A 17450-nucleotide genomic window follows, 5' to 3' on the forward strand; every position below is an offset into this window, starting at 1 on the left:
ATGGCCTCCCCTGCCATCAGACAGCCCGTGCTCGAGTCCGTCCAGTCCTCCCGGTATTAAAAACACCCATCCTCGGGCGCGCTAGCCAACGCCAGGCGGGACAATGATTTGAACGAAGGGACTCCCAAGGACAGCTGTTTCTATTCATCTGACCAGAGGGTCCCATTCCCATTCCTCAGGATGTCCCCAAGGCTCCCAAGGTTTATGGGGTCCTTATATAGTTAGCATCCAGTTTTCCAAAGTTGTACAGTTCCAAACCAGTTTCTAGAACGTCTGCTCAAAAACTGGCATTACAGTACTTCAATGCAATCTCTCAAAACGTTATCATCAGGTCAACACAGGTCACTGCTCTCCCTGGAATGACCAGCTTCATTTTTGTTTCTCGCCTACATTTCCTTCTAAACCAAGACAAAGGTGTAACAGGAGGATGAATCAATTTCTCTCAAAACTCCAACTGTGTCTGCTTTCCTTAGACTACCTAATACTTGGGCAGACTTGGGAAAATCCTACTGCTTCCTCAGGGAAAGATGTTGATCATTCTACAGCGAACCTGGCACCAAATTTCAAGAAACTCAGTCCCCACCCCATGGCCACCGTAGAATGGCTGGTGGAGCTTGGGGACAAGCAGAGTTGTCCTGGCTTCTGGCTTCCGCCTCTCAATGCAAAGGGTGAAAGTCAAAGGCAAAGAGATGTCCCAGATGGGCTACTGGACATGGCCAGGGAGCTCCTGCAGGAGGCGTCTGGGCCAACACTACCTCGCAGTAAGATCTAGGATGTGACAGGCTGGCTGTGTTGTGCGTTCCATTGGATGAAGGGCTTCCAGTGAGTCTCAGGCTGTCCATCGAAGCAAGTCACCTCTGACGCTCCCTGGGAGCCACAGCAGAGGTCACCTCGGCGAGCACAATGCCTGGTCTCCCTCCAGCTCACCTGTGTGCACACCCGCACGTGTGGGCATGCTCGCACCTTAGCACGCACTGTCCACTCTGGCACGGCTGGCGACCAAGGGCCGTCGGAGCCCTGCAGGGGTCGTGCCTGTCACAGAAGTCCTGTATCAGACTGGCTCACAGTGAGGAGATCGTGCGCACAGCACGGGCATTCAACGGAGTCACTCGGAAACTAGCTGAATCAGTTCAGGTAGTGGTGAGTTTGTGTTTCTGCTTTTTTTTTTTTTTTAATTCTCCCCCCCCCACCCCGCCCCTCCCAAAAAAACAATCTCCGGAAGAATTTTTTTTTAGCCTCTTCTTTTAAATGTTAATGAAGAAACCTGTGAATTTAAGGTCCCAGAAATGAACAGCTGACTCGAGTCACGCAGACAAGTTTAAACGCACGGGGGTGTGAAACGAGGAACGCGGCCATCAGCCTTTTAGGAAGAACTGTCCTACCTTCTCTGCCGGTAATGGCCTCCCACTGGGATTACCCACCCAGTCCCATTGCTGCGGCGGACCCTCGGCCTTCCCTCCTCTATAGCAAGGTGGTCCGGGAACCGAGGACCCCATGGCCAGGGGCTTCAGCCTGCAGAAAGGCCACAGCCGGTAGAGCCTCCAGTTCCCTGCACAGGCCGTAAAGGGCCCCAAGCAAATACTGGGGTACCGAGAACAATGTCATCACTTAAAAAAGCTTGTGACCAGCAGCTTTACACGGTTCATGATGGATGTCCAGAGCCCGGGGGCCCATGTGTGGCACGAGACCAGGAAAGGGGCGAGCAGGGCTCTGCAGGTGCACCCAGGGAAAGAGGACAGCGGACTTGCATCAGGCCTGCACTCCTGGCGCAGCACGACGGTTTGCTCTCCGACTCTGTCGTGGGGATGAGGGGGGGCTGGCAGGACTCTTGCCAGAGGCTGCAAGAGATAAACCAGGTCCACTTCTTAGTCTTGGCTCCTTTACTGAACTCTCGGTGGTGGCGGACCCTTTCCTCACGACTTGCTACCGCGGATTCCTCCCTAGGAATGACAGGCTTTGCATCCGTTTCGGGACTGGGGGCTGGCCCCACCTCGTGGGATTCTGCTTCACGCACAGCCGCCTGGCCCCCACGCAGACCGCCAGAGACCTGCTCACCCCCACCAGCAGGAGAGCAAGCGGGCGGAGGCGGTCCGCACCCGTGTGCCCCGTGTTCTAGCTGTAGCACCCATCTCTCCGTCCCTCTCCCCAGAACGAGCCTGGTGTCCCGGGAGGGCCCGAAGCCGAGACGAGGGGCTGCGACTCCCGCTCATGATGTCGCTGAGGTATGCAGTGTGGCCCGGAGCGTGCCGGGAGCGGCCTCGGAGACAGGAAGGAAGGTCCATGATGTTCTGGGCTGTTTCTCCAGGGCAGCCAAAGACATGGCAAGTTTATGCTCTGACGCTGAGGTCATCCCAGACGAAGCTCTCCCGGCTCTTCCCTCCTCCTGCCCAGTGGGGAGCCCCGTGGCGGGGCTGACCCCGGAGCACTGGAGTCCCATAAGTCAGGACAAGAAACGGCCACTGTCACCCCGCCCACCCTGGTGGCAGAGGGGGAGGGGCCAGTTCTAGAGGTAAAATCGGAGGCTGGTCATCTCTGTTAACGCAGCCACCACCACTGAACATACCAGCAGAATCTGTTTTAAATACAAGGGTTCGCACCCACAAGAGGTAACTGAGAGGGGCTGAGGTGACCTCCCGTCCACCCCGGAGCTGTTCAAGCTGCCAAAGTCCCGGGTCTCCAGGAACCAGAAAACCCCAACTGAGGGAGGTGGCGGACTTCTCCCTGGAAGACAGCAGCATTGACGTCGTCTTGGAACACCTTCTTCCGTCTAGTGTAATCATAATTCACTCGAAAGTATTAAAATATACTTCATCTTTTCCTCTAACTACGTGTATATATAAATCCCTGAGAAGGTACCTGTCAACTTGAAATTCACTATTTACAGGTAATAAACACCAGGGGGGCAAGCAGACCCCGGGTCCCCCGCTCCCTACGGGACAGCAGAGCAGTGCTTCATCTGTCAGGAAAGCAAACTAGGTCTCCCTCCCTTAAATGGGCACAAGGGTGGTGGGGCGCGGGGGGCTGGCTCAGTCGGTTGAGCATCCGATTCTTGGTTTCGGCTCGGGTGGTGATCTCATGGGGTGTGGGATGGAGCCCCACCATCGGGCTCCTTGCTCAGCAGCGAGTCTGCTTGAGAGAGTCTCTCTCCCTGTCCCCTCTCTCTCTCAAAATAAATAAATAAATGAACCTATCTTGGGGGGGGAAGGCATGGGTGAGAGCTGTGCTGAAATTCTAAGACCATCCGCACAGAAGCTGGTAAAATCTGTCCCCCGTTCACTGGGTTGGTGGAGGTATTTCCACAATTCAACAGGGACACCGCACTGCCTCTCCTGATCGCCTTGCTTTTCTGCCCTTTCTTAGACCTCAGAGTGGTGGGGCCAGGGAGGGTCAGAGCTGTTGGCCAAAGCTGCGGAAGAAAACAGGCAGAAGAGGCAAGCGAGGAAGGGAGCAGGCAAGGGGGAAGGCGGGGAACCAACGTGGTGACAGAGCTGAGCGGACGTGCGGAAAGCAGGAGGAGGTGACCGGCCATCACCGCCCCTGCCCCCGACCACCGCGGGAAGCGAGGAGGCAAAAGGTGACCCTCTCAGTGAGAAAATGCGGCCAGCCATTCAAAGCAGCGAAAATACATGAACCAGACCAAGATGTCAACAGATGCGGGACCAGACTGTTGGGGAGACTAGGCGCGTTTCTCTTCCCCTCGGGGACCGGCCCTCATCTCATCCAAGGGGACTTGGCCAATCCCAACTCTTGGTCACTAGGATGACGTGCAGCCGCCCAGTATCAGTGATGCTAAAAGCAGGGCCAGACCTCTCTGCCATTCTGGAAAGAGGGAGGAGCTCGCTTAAATCTGACCTTGAGAGCTGCATTATAATCACCCCTGACCATCAGGCTGGGGCTGCCCAACAGCCTGTTAATTGAGGTATCTTGAGAGGTAAGTGTGAGACCCCAGATAAGCTCAATGTCTCTTGGTGCTGACTGGGAGGGACCAGGGAGAGGCTAGCGCCATCCCTGCCCACATCATGAGACAGGTGCTCGAGTCCCTGCCCAGCCTGGGAGCACCATCTGACATGCGAATCCAGGCTTGTAAGAAACAGCTTCCCAATTGGTCTCTACGCTTTGAAATCTATGGCTCCCGAGTAGGATAATCTTAAAATAAAGTGCTGTCAGTAGTGCATATGTGACCGGTACTCTATAACCCAGATGGCCGGAGATTCATTAGAATTTCTCAGTGCTTTGGAGTATGGACAAAAACTCACACAGAGAGCTCATGGCCCAGGGCAAATCCCACACGTGCTCTGCCCAGGTCCCGCATCTTGGAAATTCTACAAAGTCTGCATGAGGAGAAACTGAACATCACAGACAGTCATCAGAGGAAAAATAAAAGTAATTCCACACCAGAGACTTTTTGGAATTGAGGCTGGAGGAGGGAGCCATCCAGCCCACTCCAGGAGAATTTGCCTAAAACAAGTTTGCTTAATATTCCTGTTCCTCTGGCCCCTCCCCCTTTCCAGCAGATTGTATCACTCTGGGGCCTTATTCTTTTGCATCTTTTTTGTATTTTAAGGGTATCTGAATTCAATCTATCTGAAAGCACAAAGGACTTAATTTTGTACTTCTGGTAAAAATTGATTACATTTGCCCCCGCTTTATTAAATAACAGATTTTTCTCGTATCTGTCGTATCTGTTTTTTAATATGTTAAAGGCTTTGCATCCAGTTTATCTAAAGTCCCTTGCTTAAGATACTTAGTTCTAGCAATAAGTACATGCTCCTCTCTGCTTGGTTTTATATTTTGAGAACAGGTTTTTCTTCGTTATTATTACCGTCTAAGTAAGAGAGCTATAAAATAAGATACGAGAACGTCTGATTCTCCTGTCTCATGTCATCATTTTGCTGGAAAAGGAAATGCCTCCATCGGATAGAAACAAATGTTCAGAATCACTTCATGAAATCCGTGAGAACATATAATGCTCATGCATGCCTACAATGAGAAGGAAAGACAAACAGAAGAAAGGGAAACTTCCACGAACTCCGTATGAAATCAGAGATATCACAAATAATTATTGCCAGAAACAGTATGCTAAACAAAGGGTCTTCGGGCAAATGTATTAAAACCGTCTTAAATACAAACAGCCCATCACCAGTAAAATGCTGCAAATTTGATCATAATTAAAAATACAAAATTCTTCTAAATTTCTCAAGTGAGGTTCAAAAGGTAGGCTCTGGGGCAGAGTTGCCGGCCAGGTGTACTGATCTCTAGGGGAACTGGTTTTAGGCTAATCCACAGGTGCCCTGCCCCAATCACTCAACGGTGCAGCGCGTTTGGGCCCCCGGCTGGGGACATGCAGGGAGGCGCCGCGCTTCGGGAGGGGTGAGGGCAGGAGGGCGGCGTCCTTCTCCCAGCGCGGAGCCCCACTGCCTCCTCCCCCACCTCACACGCTTCAGCCCTCACGTCCTTTTCCTCCAGGAGGGCGCCCGCTTCTCCTTCTGCGCCGCCGCCGCCCGCTGCTTCTCCGCCTCCTCCGCCTTGCGCTTTTCCTCCTTGGCCTCCTTGTAGCGCCACTTGGGGAGCTGCAGGTGGGCGCTGTCCTTGGTGCTGCCCTTGGCGGAGGCGCGCTCGGGCTGGAAGGTGGGCGCGGGCGCCTTGCTGATGCGCACGCGGGGGATGACCACGCCGGGCCGAACGCTGCTCCTTCGCAGCAGTTGCAGGGGCAGGAGGCTGGCCCTCCGCGGGGCCCCCGGCAGGTGCGGGGCCGGGAGGCTGGCCTGCGGCGCCCCGTCTCTGGAGACCCCCGCAGCCTGCGAGGTCCGGAACGGCTGCTCAGAGCCCTCTATCCTGTCACTCTCCCGAGCGCGCGCGGCCCGGCTCCCGCGAGCCTCGAGGATCTCCTGCACCGCCAGCCGCCTTTTCCCCACACAGGGGGGGCTCTCGGGGCACACAGTCTGGCAGACGATGGCCACGGCGGGGCTGTACAGGCTCGTGGTCATCCGGACCATGTGGTCCAGGACGCCCCCATCCTCCAGGCCCTGGCGTGAGCGGGAGTTCAGAACGGACCGCACAAGCTCCGTGAGCCTCTGCAAGCAGTTTTTGGAGCCCGTGGGCTTCAGAGTGGCCTCCGGGGGCAGCGGCAGCTCTGGTCTGTACTTTTCCCCAAACTGCTCCGGGCAGGGTCGCTCCAGCAGCCTCTGGATGAGGCGGACGGCCTCCAACCGGCCCGTGTAAGCAGCCCACTCCTGGGGCGACATCCCACGGCGGGGGTCTCTGGCATGGACGTCTGCCCCTGAAAAAAATGCACACAGTCATGGGCGAAGGCAACAAGAACTTTCCTGGCCAATGGCAGGAAACGGAAGAGGGAAATGGATCAAAGGTAAAACTTCCAAAACCTACCTGAGGCTGTGCCCCATGGATGAACCTGGGTCTGACCAAGAACTACTTGCCTGCGCTATCCTTACTACACAACCCACAGAAGTGCTCCGTTGAAGGGCTTACCTTTCCTAAACAAAACCGCCTGAACACAGTCCCAACATCCTGGATTTTTTTTTTAAGATTTTATTTATTTATTTGACAGAGATCACAAGCAGGCAGAGAGGCAGGCAGAGAGAGAGGAAGGGAGGGAAGCAGGCTTCCTGCTGAGCAGAGAGCCCGATGTGGGTCTCGATCCCAGGACCCTGGGATCACGACCTGAGCCGAAGGCAGAGGCTTTAACCCACTGAGCCACCCAGGTGCCCCCATCCTGGAATTTTTAAAGAAATAAGACTTTATGGCTTTCCAGCAATGGAGAGATGACTCGACAGCAAAGGTGCCTCATGAAGACTTCACTGATGTCGCCAGAATGTTCTAGAATACTAAAGGGAATGATCACTTGCAAAGCATTTGGCATCCCCTTTACTTATCATCTCACGTTTTCCTCATAGATCTCATGGGAGGAATGTGAGGGTCCCCTATTTTGCAAGAAATGTGTGGTCCCTTCACGTCTTGTAATGAGTGGTTACTAGGTCCGGGGTCTATCCTCCTTACCAGACCGTGGGCTTCTCCAGGGCAGAGCACACATCTTCCTCGTTTTTGTTTCCTTGACACATCTCATCCTGGCTGGTAGGAGGCGTGCACTGAGGGATGGTAGTCACACGGCCCAAGGGACCTACCTGAGGCCTCAAAGCTGGTAATGGAAGTTCTCGGCCCTGCACATTTCCCGCCATCCTGCAGGGAAGAATGCTTCCTCTCGGACAGCTAGCTGTCTGTGTCAACGTGGCCAGACTATAGGACCCAGGGATTTAAACACCCATCTAGGTGTAGTTAGCATCCACAATCAGTTGACTGAGTCAAGGAAATTACCTTCAATAACATGGGTGGGCCTCATCCAATCAGTTGAAGGCCTTCATATCAAAAGTTAAAGATTTGGGGAGAAAAAACAATTCAGCCTCAAGACTGCAGCATTAACTCCTGCCCAAGTTTCCAGCCTAATGGCCTGCTCCCACTACTTTTGGGCTCTCCCACCACCAAAATCACGTGAGCCAATTCTTTAAAATAAATCTCTTAAATGTGTATTTCTTATTAGTTCTGTGTCTCTAGAGAACCCTGCGTCCTACACCCTCAGTCTCCCTTACACTAGTCACTACCTTAATAAATCTCCCTCACACCATGCACTGCTCCCTCCTAATACTGCAAATTTAAACTTCAACTCAACTTGATGAAATGTTCATAAATTTCAGTGTGGTACTATAAGAGAAATTAATAAGGAATTGCTGTTCAATTAATCTTGGTCCAATCTCAGCCCCATACACAGTTAAAAATCATTCAGGATTTCAGGTCCCATTAGTCATACTTTCCCTGGCAAAGCAATGTGGAGAAGTAGGGCAATTATCTAGTCTGTGAGCTCCCCTGGGACCAGGACTGGCAGAAGCTTCAGCATTTATATCCCACGCAGACCCAGGTGTCTGACACGCGGCATCGGCTCAGTGTGTGCTCAACACAGGTGAGGAGGGCTCACCAGCCTCCCTGCCCCTGCACCCCTACAGTGCCCCCCACCATCACCCGGCCCAGGCAGGCCCAGCCCACCTGAGATCGCCTCATAATGCTCTTCACTCTGGGGCACATTTAAAAAATAGGCATATTAAAAGACTGGTAATTATTTGGAACTGGAAATCGGGATGGAACTCATTAGCCAGAGTACAATTTATAAACTGACAAAAATGAAAAGGGGGCAGTAAAAATGTCACCGCAAAAAATAGATGACACATTAAACCTTAATTAATTGCATGTCACTTAAAAAGGTACAAACTGCAAAATTAAAATCTTAATGAACACGGCTGCAGAGAGTCATTTCTCAAAAGCTAATGGAAAACTAAAGGAACAGCTGTCCAAAGTGTAGCACGCATCCTGCTTTCTCCTCGGGCCTTTTCAAGATGATCCTGGAAACCACACACATTCTGAAGAACAAGGCCAGGCTGATGGGGTTGCGGCCCGGGACATGAGTCATGCTGTAATCTGGGGACCCAGTTCCCTTCGCAATCAGCAAGGGCAACATTAAGGGCCTGGACTGGATGCCATGATTAAATCAGGGCAGACCAGCACCCATGATCGCTACAGAAACCTTTTGGAGAACACGGAGACATGTGACAGGCCAGCCTATGCATCTCCTGCCCGTGGACTGTGGGCCTCCTCACCCCCGACCCAAGGCTGTTCTGCCCAGAGCTCCGGCCACACAGAACAAAACTGGGTGTCCTGCCCAGGAATCCATCCGCCGCCACGTGGAATGCTGTGAGCTGTCCACACACAGTCCTCTGTTTTCCTCAAGGCCGCAACGTACCCAGCTCTAGGCGACACACTGTGACTGCTATAACCCGAGGCCTTCCCACCTCGGGACTACTGATGTTTGGGGACAATCTGTGGTGTGGGGGCTCTCCTGTGCTTTGGTAAGACTTCTGACGGCAGCCCGTCCCTACCCAGTAGATGCCAGTGAGATTCCACAGTTGTGACAGGCCAAAATGTCCCTGGAGATTACCAAATAGTTCATGGGGGGCGGGGGGGCGGGGGGCAACACACACCCCCAGCTGAGAATTACCGGTTGAACCCCGTAACCGCAGTCCCATTCCCCTTTCCCTTCGCCTCTCTTACAGCTGGTCGGTGAGCCCCAAAGAGAAGGCTTTTGAACGCTGATCAAAGCGACCGTGCGGTTGGTGGTGCTGCTTCCTATCTGAAGCCTGGACTTCTGGTGACCAAGCCACAGAGGGGCCATAGAGGGGGGAGCTGGGTGGACAGAAAAAGGGACCTAGCTCTGTGATGTCCTCACGGAGTTCAGGGCCGCTCCGTGACCGCCCACCGCAAGGCTTCTGGTGAGGTGAGAAAAACATGCTTGTTTTCTTTCAGCCACTGTCAAGTCAGGACGTCTGCGACGGGAAGCAGAAAGCTTTCCGAAGGTGCTAAAGAAAAACAAGCTAGTTTGCATCATTCCCCCTCAGAGGCGTCCCCTGAGAGCTGCGGCTGGGTCGTGGGACCAGCGGCAGGCAGGCAGAGCTGTGTCCCTTCCTTTCCTGTTTCTCTGCCAGCCCCCATGTTTTCTACCCTTCGAAGCCCAGCTCTGGCCCCCCTCCACCAAGAGGCCTTTCTGGTCACACGGGACCCCTGTGGACCAGTCCCTGCAGGTCTCCTCCTGGGCCAGCCTGGCCTGTGTCTTGGGGACTGGGGGTATAATTGAGGAAATGAATCAGGATTCAGGGTCTCAGGAAAGAGACCCGATCTGGAGGGCGGCAAGGACAGAACACCTGCTTCCAGCTGCCCCACCCCTGAAGGCATTTCCAAGATACCCCGTACTTGGTCTTGTGGAGGGTGTCAGCAGGGCCGACCCCCGGCGGCCCGAGGGACCCCCTTCCCTCTCCTTCACGCGGCTTCCTGGCTCACCTTCCAGAAAAACTACCTACCCCCACGGCCTCGTGTCAAGGTTTGCTTTCGGGCCAGCGAAATGCCCAAGCGAAGAAACCGGCCTCGGGGACACGGAACGCCTGACTCTCAGCTTTTTCACTGCATGATCACTGAAGACTATCCCAACTCGGCCAATTCTCAGGTCACAGGAAGTCCATGTTTTCCTGATCAACAGAAAGAAACCTCTGCAGTGATATCAAATCACCTGGCTTTCCAGAAGCACACAGTCGGGACTGGAACGACCGCGGGCCAACAACGGGACTGTGTCTCCCTCGTTAAACAAGCCCTGACACCTCCCAGAGGGCTGCCTTGTTGCCCAGAATCGCGGGCAGAGGCGAGCATCTTGTCTGCCTGTGTCTGCTTCCCAAGCGCCGCGGCAATCACACACTTCAGGATAAAAGCCGGTTCCCTTAAGCGAGTCTGGCGCCAGCCAACCTCCACTGAGCTCTGCTTCCCTTCAGAGAAAATCACGGCCTCGTTATGCCTTCTCCGAGCCACTTATTTGAATAGACCTGTCACTCGGGGGCATTAGTATTCCACGGAATTAACAAGAACCTGCAGCCCCACTTGCGATGCTTATCAGCGGGGCTGACATTATTCCTCGGGAAACCAAAAACCAAAGAGCTCATAAATCAGCTTTTCAGAACCTGGTTACGTTTTTAAGAAAATCTAACGTTTTGATCATTCTAATGTTATTTCGTTCTGCCTGACGAGGTAAGATAAGATGATGATACGTGTCTGGATGTTAGGAAATGACTGGAAAATCTAAACAGTTGAGGGGGCGCCCAATTCAATCATCCATCATTTCTCAACGGAAACGGGTCTTACCGAACATAACGAAGTTGCAACTTGGAAATCCAACTCAGGGACAAGAAATACTCCCAAGTACAGAGCGACGCTTGCACTTGAAACCATGAGGATGGGCAACACCGCTCTCTACCCTGACCACTCACACACAACCCTGCTTGTGTCTTCTGCTTCTGGAATGACCATAGGGTGCCCTTCTGTGATCAGCTCTCAGGGAACCCTCCCCAGCCGCACACAAATGCACACTCTGTTGAAATGTCCACCCAAAGAAATACTCTGGCATTCGTATCTTTAAAGGTTTCAGTTTTTCTAAATGCTGATATATTAAATGTAAATAACAAGACTTAAAAATACTGTGCCAACTTTTTAAATATCCCAACATGGATCCTTCATGCTGTCTGACCACCCACGCCAGGAGGGACTTCGATCACACAGGTTTTCGCTTTTTCTTTTAAAACCTACATGCAGGGGCGCCTGGGTGGTTCAGTGAAGGCAGAAGCCTCTGCCTTCAGCTCAGGTCATGATCCCAGGGTTCTGGGATCAAGCCCCGCATCGGGCTCTCTGCTCAGCGGGGAGCCTGCTTCCCCCTCTCTCTCTGCCTGCCTCTGCCTACTTGTGATCTCTGTCTGTCCAATAAATAATCTTTAAAAAAATAAAAAATAAAACAAACATGCACATCTACTGTAAAAGAAAAAGTCCTGTGTTTTCCTGGGAAAGGAAGCGTTGGCCACCTTGTGTAAGAGCAGGAAATTTAAATCTCTAGAAGTTAAACAACCACAATCTTAGAGGGTCACTCAAAAACTCTCCAAGAAGATTTTTCCTTTAAGAGGAATATAGGCAAAACTGGAAGGAGGAAACGCTTGTAAGAGGGAAAAGATGCTCCTTTTATGTTTTCTATCCTTTCCCAATTAGTCACATCAGTGGATCTCAACAGGAGGGGACTTCGCCCCCACCCCCACCCCCACCCCAGGGGGCACTTGGTAGCGTCTGGAGACATGTTTGGTTGTCACGACCAGGGCTGCCCCCACCACCAAGAAGTCCCCAGCACCAGACAGATGTCAACAGTGCTGACGTTCAGAAACCCCCAGCAATAGCGTATCGCCCTCAGTAGGAAAGTTTAAGTGTTTTATCCCGAGGCTGCCTGCCAAGGGGAAAACCATAGCACTGTTTTTCAGTCATGTAACAAATAATTACTGAGTACACAAATCCCCCGGAAATAATAATGACAACCGGCACAGACCGAAGGCCTGCGTGCGCCCCATTGCTGTGAAAGGGGTTGGGGGGGGGTCTTCCGTCCCCATCAAGCCCTCCCGCAGCAGCCACCAGCACCTGCCGCACTTCACAGAAGGGGAAACTGAGGCCCCTCGCATTAGGTGACTGGCCCCAGTACAGAGGGGAGAGTTGAAAGAGGCTGGACTCTGAAACCAGCGGTCCTGGCTTCCAAGTTAGTTTTCCTGACCATTCTGCTCTGAGAGTGAACAGTTCAAGGATGGCTGCACCAGGGTCTGCACGCCTGTGGATCGTTCTAGATTTTGATGCAGCAGGGCAGGGCTCAGGAGGAGGGAACAGGAGAGGGAAGGGAGAGTCGTACATAAAACCCAAGGTCAAATTCATTATCCGTAACCAAGGGGGAAGAAAACAAGGCTGGCACTGGGTGCACTGTCCTGACACGGGCCCAGCTTCAAGACCCCAAGTATGCTTCTGCAGCCCTGTCAGTGCTTCGCAGATGCCCGAACCTCCACCAGACCCAGGAAAGCAGCAGAGTGACAGCAAAACCCGAGCAGCTTCCACAGACATGGGAAGGCAACCGACCTAAAAACAAAAGGGTTTGTCCAAAGTTCACATGAACTCATCAGGAAAAATGCAGTGATATGATGGACACCATAAATTCTTGATTAAAAAAGTAAATTTCAGGGTGCCTGGGTGGCTCCGTCGGTGAAGCGTCTGCCTTCAGCTCAGGTCATGATCCTGGGGTCCTGGGATCGAGCCCTGCATCGGGCTCTCTGCTCAGCGGGGAGTCTGCTTCTCCCTCTGCGTCTCCCCTTTCCCCCACCCCCCACACTTGTGCGCTCTCTCTCTCTCAAATAGATAAATAAAACCTAAAAAAAAAAAAAAAGTAAATCACTAGGAAAAGAAAATATCTGAGAGGAAGGTAAACGGTAAGAGTCTCTTAACTGTAGAGAACACACTGAGGCTGCTGGGGAGGATGGGCTAGTTGGGCTAGCCCAACTAGGATGGGCTAGTTGGATGGGCATTCAGGAGGGCGCTCGGTGTGATGAGTGCTGGCTGTTGTAAGTTTTAAATCACTACATTCTACTCCTGGGACTAATATTACACTACATGTTAACTAAGTAGAATTTAAATAAAAACCTGAAACAGGGGCACCTGGGTGGCTCAGTGGGTTAAAGCCTCTGCCTTCGGCTCAGGTCATGATCCCAAGTTCCTGGGATTGAGCCCCATATTGGGGGTCTCTGCTCAGCGGGGAGCCTGCTTCCTCCTCTCTCTCTCTGCCTACTTGTGATCTCTGTCTGTCAAATAAATAAACAATATCTTTAAAAAAAAAACCCAAAAACCTGAAACATTAAAAAAATCAATCAGGGCGCCTGGGTGGCTCAGTGGGTTAAGCCGCTGCCTTCGGCTCAGGTCATGATCTCAGGGTCCTGGGATCGAGTCCCGCATCGGGCTCTCTGCTCAGCAGGGAGCCTGCTTCCTCCTCTCTCTCTCTGCCTGCCTCTCTGCCTACTTGTGATCTCTCTCTGTCAAATAAATAAATAAAATCTTTAAAAAAAAAATCAATCAATTGATCACTCATAGTTATAATCAATATAATTTATATAATATACATATACAATCATAGAACTCAATTATAACTAGCTCCAGAAGTAGTAAATGCAGACGAAGCTTCCTCCAAACACAAAAGCATCACGAACACCGTTTAATGAGGAAGAACCAACCACCTCTCATTGCTCTAGGACAGGCAAGGCCTCAACGTGGCCGAAACCGGTATCTTGCCTTTAAAAAATAAAAACTGTCAGAGTCAAAAGCACCATCAATGGGATTAAATCTAATTATGCTCTTCTTAATTTCCGTGCAAGTTGTCTTCCTTGAAGAGTGGTCACTTGCTAAAGCACTGAGGTGGAAGCGGGAAAAACACAGCCCAGCCCCCCAGTGTGATCACCAGGACAACGCCAGACAGGCCGGGGACACTGGATCCGAGCCAGTATGGAGACGGTCAGGTCAGGAGCGGGGAGGGGGGACGGGGCCACCGTCCTGGCCCCAGGACACGGGGGATACAGGACAATTCCATGAGGGAGCCTGGATGGGATCCCGGCGCGGAAGGGGGACAGCAACGGATGCGCGGGCGAAACCGGAGTCCAGCCCGGAGGTTGGGGACAGCAACGAGTGACGGCCGTGCAGGACTCGGTGCTATTTCTGTCACTTTCCATACATCTGAATTCGTCCCAAATAAAAGTTTCCTCTAAAAATAAGTAGCAGCAACTCGTCTAAAGCAGGGTCACAGCTCATCCTGGGGGGTGGGAGGGAAGTCATGACTTTCACTGCATGATGGGGAGCGGGGGTGGGGGGAGGCTCAGAGAAGGAAGCGCTCCCTCCCGGACGACCAGGTCACAAAGGGCACGGCGGGGGGGGGGGGGGGGGGGGGGGGGGGGTGCCCCCTGACCCAAAGCTACCACCTAAGAACTTTCTGCTCGGTGACATGTCACACACATCGGCATGTGATTCCAACCACCAGCAAGTGGGGATGCAGGATGGCTACTGGGTTCCCCCCACCACCCCCGGGGCCACCCTCTGCGGGACATGCCCGCATGGGAGCCCAGGCCTGAACACACATTTCTAAGATCAAATACGGGCAGGAGGAAGCTAGGGCTGAGGGAAAAGCCAATCAGGGAGCAAGGAGGGGTTTCCTACAGAGTGACCAGCACTGGGACCTCCCTCCCACCGCACCCCCAAGGGTTTGCCTTCCTTTCCGGCGGTGCCCTCAGCCGGTTACAGCCACACCCTCAAAGGCACCAGTCTCTGTTGCCCCCGCCAGGCTTCGTCCCTACGGAACGGATTCATCTCAGTCCACGATCTCCGAGGAAGCAAGATCAGCATTTGCCGAGACCCTCAGGAACCCCCCCCCACCGGCGGGGCGGGTACCAACCTGCTAGCATCAGGGCTCGGATGCACTCCGTCCGGCCCTGCATGGCGGCTTTCATCAGGGCCGTGAACCCGAACGCGTTCCTCCTCTCGAGATCGAGGCCAGGAAAATAGTTCAGCAAGTAGTTGGTGACGGTGGCGTGCCCTGTGAAGAGAATCACAAACGGTTACTGGCACAGTCCGCCGGGGGTGCCACGCGCGGACCTCCGGGACCCGGCCACCCGCGCGGCACAGTCCGCCGGGGGTGCCACGCGCGGACCTCCGGGACCCGGCCACCCGCGCGGCACAGTCCGCCGGGGGTGCCATGCGCGGACCTCCGGGACCCGGCCACCCGCGCGGCCGGGCGGGGCTGCCCTCAGCCGCAGGAAGTAACTCTCCCGGCGCTGGGAAACAGCAAGACCCGGGGCAACACCGGTTTGTTCCGGTTCTCTGCACCCCCCCACCCCCCCACCCTGCACCAGGAGCTCAGCTCTTCCTCTGTGTGGTAAGGAGGGACCGTGGGGAGCCCGCAGAGGGTGGGGACGCCGGGCGGGAGCAGAGCGAGCCTGCAGCGACACTGGCTGATCAGGGGACAGACAGGTCCTGGAGGCTGTGGGGCTGTCAGCTCCCAGCAGGAGGTGCCACGGCCAGCAGACGCACCACTGAAAATGAACCTCGGAGCCATTTCTCAGCGCTCCCTCGGGGAAGGTCGTCATCACAGCCCAGGGATACGCGAATTCATGCTGTCATCCGCCGTTACCACTCGGATGTGTCTGTCTGTCTGTCTCTGTCACACACACTCGCGGGCAGGAGGCAGGAATGTGGGGGATGTTGCTACCCCACCCGCCGGGCCCTGCCCTTCTCTGAGCTGCCATCCCCACCCTCACCCCTGCTGGCCTCAGGCAACAGGCCCAGGCAAGCATGAGCAGTCCCAGGAGGCCCAGCCTGGCCCTGGGGGAGGGGCTAGGTGCCCAGTCTCCTTCCTTACACGCTGTGGATCCAGCCCTCTGAAATGCCCCCCCACCCTGTTCTTCCCGGGGCACACATGATCCTGGGGAACCCCCGGGTCAGGCTGCAGGCCGGGGCCTCACAGACACTCCAGGGCTCTCTGTCCTGAAATGAGCTGCACCTGCTCCCCGCCCCGGGAGGCCTCTGCGCCAGCCTGATGCTGGAGCCATGAGGCCCCTTCCCCACGGGGCTCAACCAAAATTGGGGCGCGACTCTTCTAGAACCACTGTCATCTGCTTACATAGACCTCAGCCTGTCTGCTGAACTCACGGTAAAAATTAAAAGGTGAACCATGAAGCCTTCCGAGTGCGAAACCCTGACTAACAGGACCTCTCCGGACACAAGCCACACCCACAGGTGCGACCCTCCGGGAGGAGACTCACGGATTCCCCCCCCCGCAGCTGGAGCCTGGGGACTCACCGGGCCCTCCACTGTCATCCAAGCTGCTAGGCTGGGGAAGATGCCAGCTGTCTGGGGGGGTGGGGGGGGTCCTTTGATCTCAGTTAGGCTCGTCACCCAGCTAAACGCTCTGCAGCACCCGTCAGATTTAGAGCGAAACGAACTGCAATTCGGAGCCATTTCTTTTCAAACGTGAAAATATGTCTGTCATAATTTGTAGCAGGACGTCCTCTGCACCACTGTAAACTAATGCTTGGAACAGGCGGGGAGAGGGAAAACCAGAAAGCCACACAGCAAACAGCCCATTGCACAGAACCGCTCTGCTGCTGACGTTGAGTCAGGAAAAGCAACACGTGGTCGCCTTGCTGACTACAGGCACGAGCTTTCCGTGGCCCATGAAATCCGTCCTGCCTCCCCACTGGCTTTCTCCAGGACAGCAGACACCTCTGTCACACAGGTAGCCTCATGCAATGAAATCAGGGGTAGATAAGATGCTTCCAAGGACATCCAGAGAGTAACCTCTCTTCTGTTGAAAAAGGACAACGGGTCCAAAATGGAGTCGCTCAGGCTAAGCCCCCAGGAACTGAACCGAGACTTAATTATAGTTTTGGTTCCCCCAGAGCCGGAGTCTTCAACCCATCCATCAGCAATCAGCTGGTCAGCGCTCGTGATCCTGACCTCTCCCTGACAGCGCCCTGCTGTCCCCTCAAGGAAAGTGACCTTGACGGAACCAACCCACTTCTCTGCCCCGCACAGCTTCCTTGTCCTTCCTCCCCGCTTCCTCCCGCCTTCCCTCCCCCTTCCCCCTCTTACTCTGTACAACTCCTGGGGGGCGGGGGGGGGGCGGGAGCTTTCTATCTGCTAGATGCAATGCTGCCTAATTTGAATCCACTTTTGCTCAAACCCAACATTTTTAATTTGCCGCCGTTTCTCTTTGAACACGTCTTCAAAACCATGACAACTAACCAAGCGGAGGTTTTCTTCTTCTAATAAGGCAGATAGACAGATGATAGAGAAATAAGATAGGCAGACAGGCAGACAGACAGGCTAACACGGCCTTCCTCACATAACAGAACCAGAACATGTACCCTACTGAAATCTAGCTTGAGCCCAATCCAACCTTCGGGATGGGAGTTGGTTCCTGAAGTCCTCCGACAAAGCCTTTCAAAGGGTGGGCTCAC

The 17450-nt window shown here is 53.9% G+C and overlaps 1 protein-coding gene across 1 annotated transcript in view; it reads right to left on the reverse strand.

The window, feature by feature from the left end:
• Positions 1–5035: 5035 nt before the first annotated feature.
• Positions 5036–17450, reverse strand: part of ANKRD33B (ankyrin repeat domain 33B) — a 73516-nt gene continuing 61101 nt past the window's right edge. The window contains exons 3-4 of the mRNA XM_032337750.1: positions 14888–15028; positions 5036–6280 (exon numbers count right to left, since the gene is read on the reverse strand). Of these exons, the coding sequence (XP_032193641.1) occupies positions 5448–6280; positions 14888–15028 (974 nt within the window). The 3' untranslated portion in view covers positions 5036–5447. The remainder of the gene's footprint in view (positions 6281–14887; positions 15029–17450) is intronic.

The sequence above is a fragment of the Mustela erminea genome, chromosome 3, assembly GCF_009829155.1.
Source record: "Mustela erminea isolate mMusErm1 chromosome 3, mMusErm1.Pri, whole genome shotgun sequence".
Taxonomy (NCBI): Eukaryota; Metazoa; Chordata; class Mammalia; order Carnivora; family Mustelidae; genus Mustela; species Mustela erminea.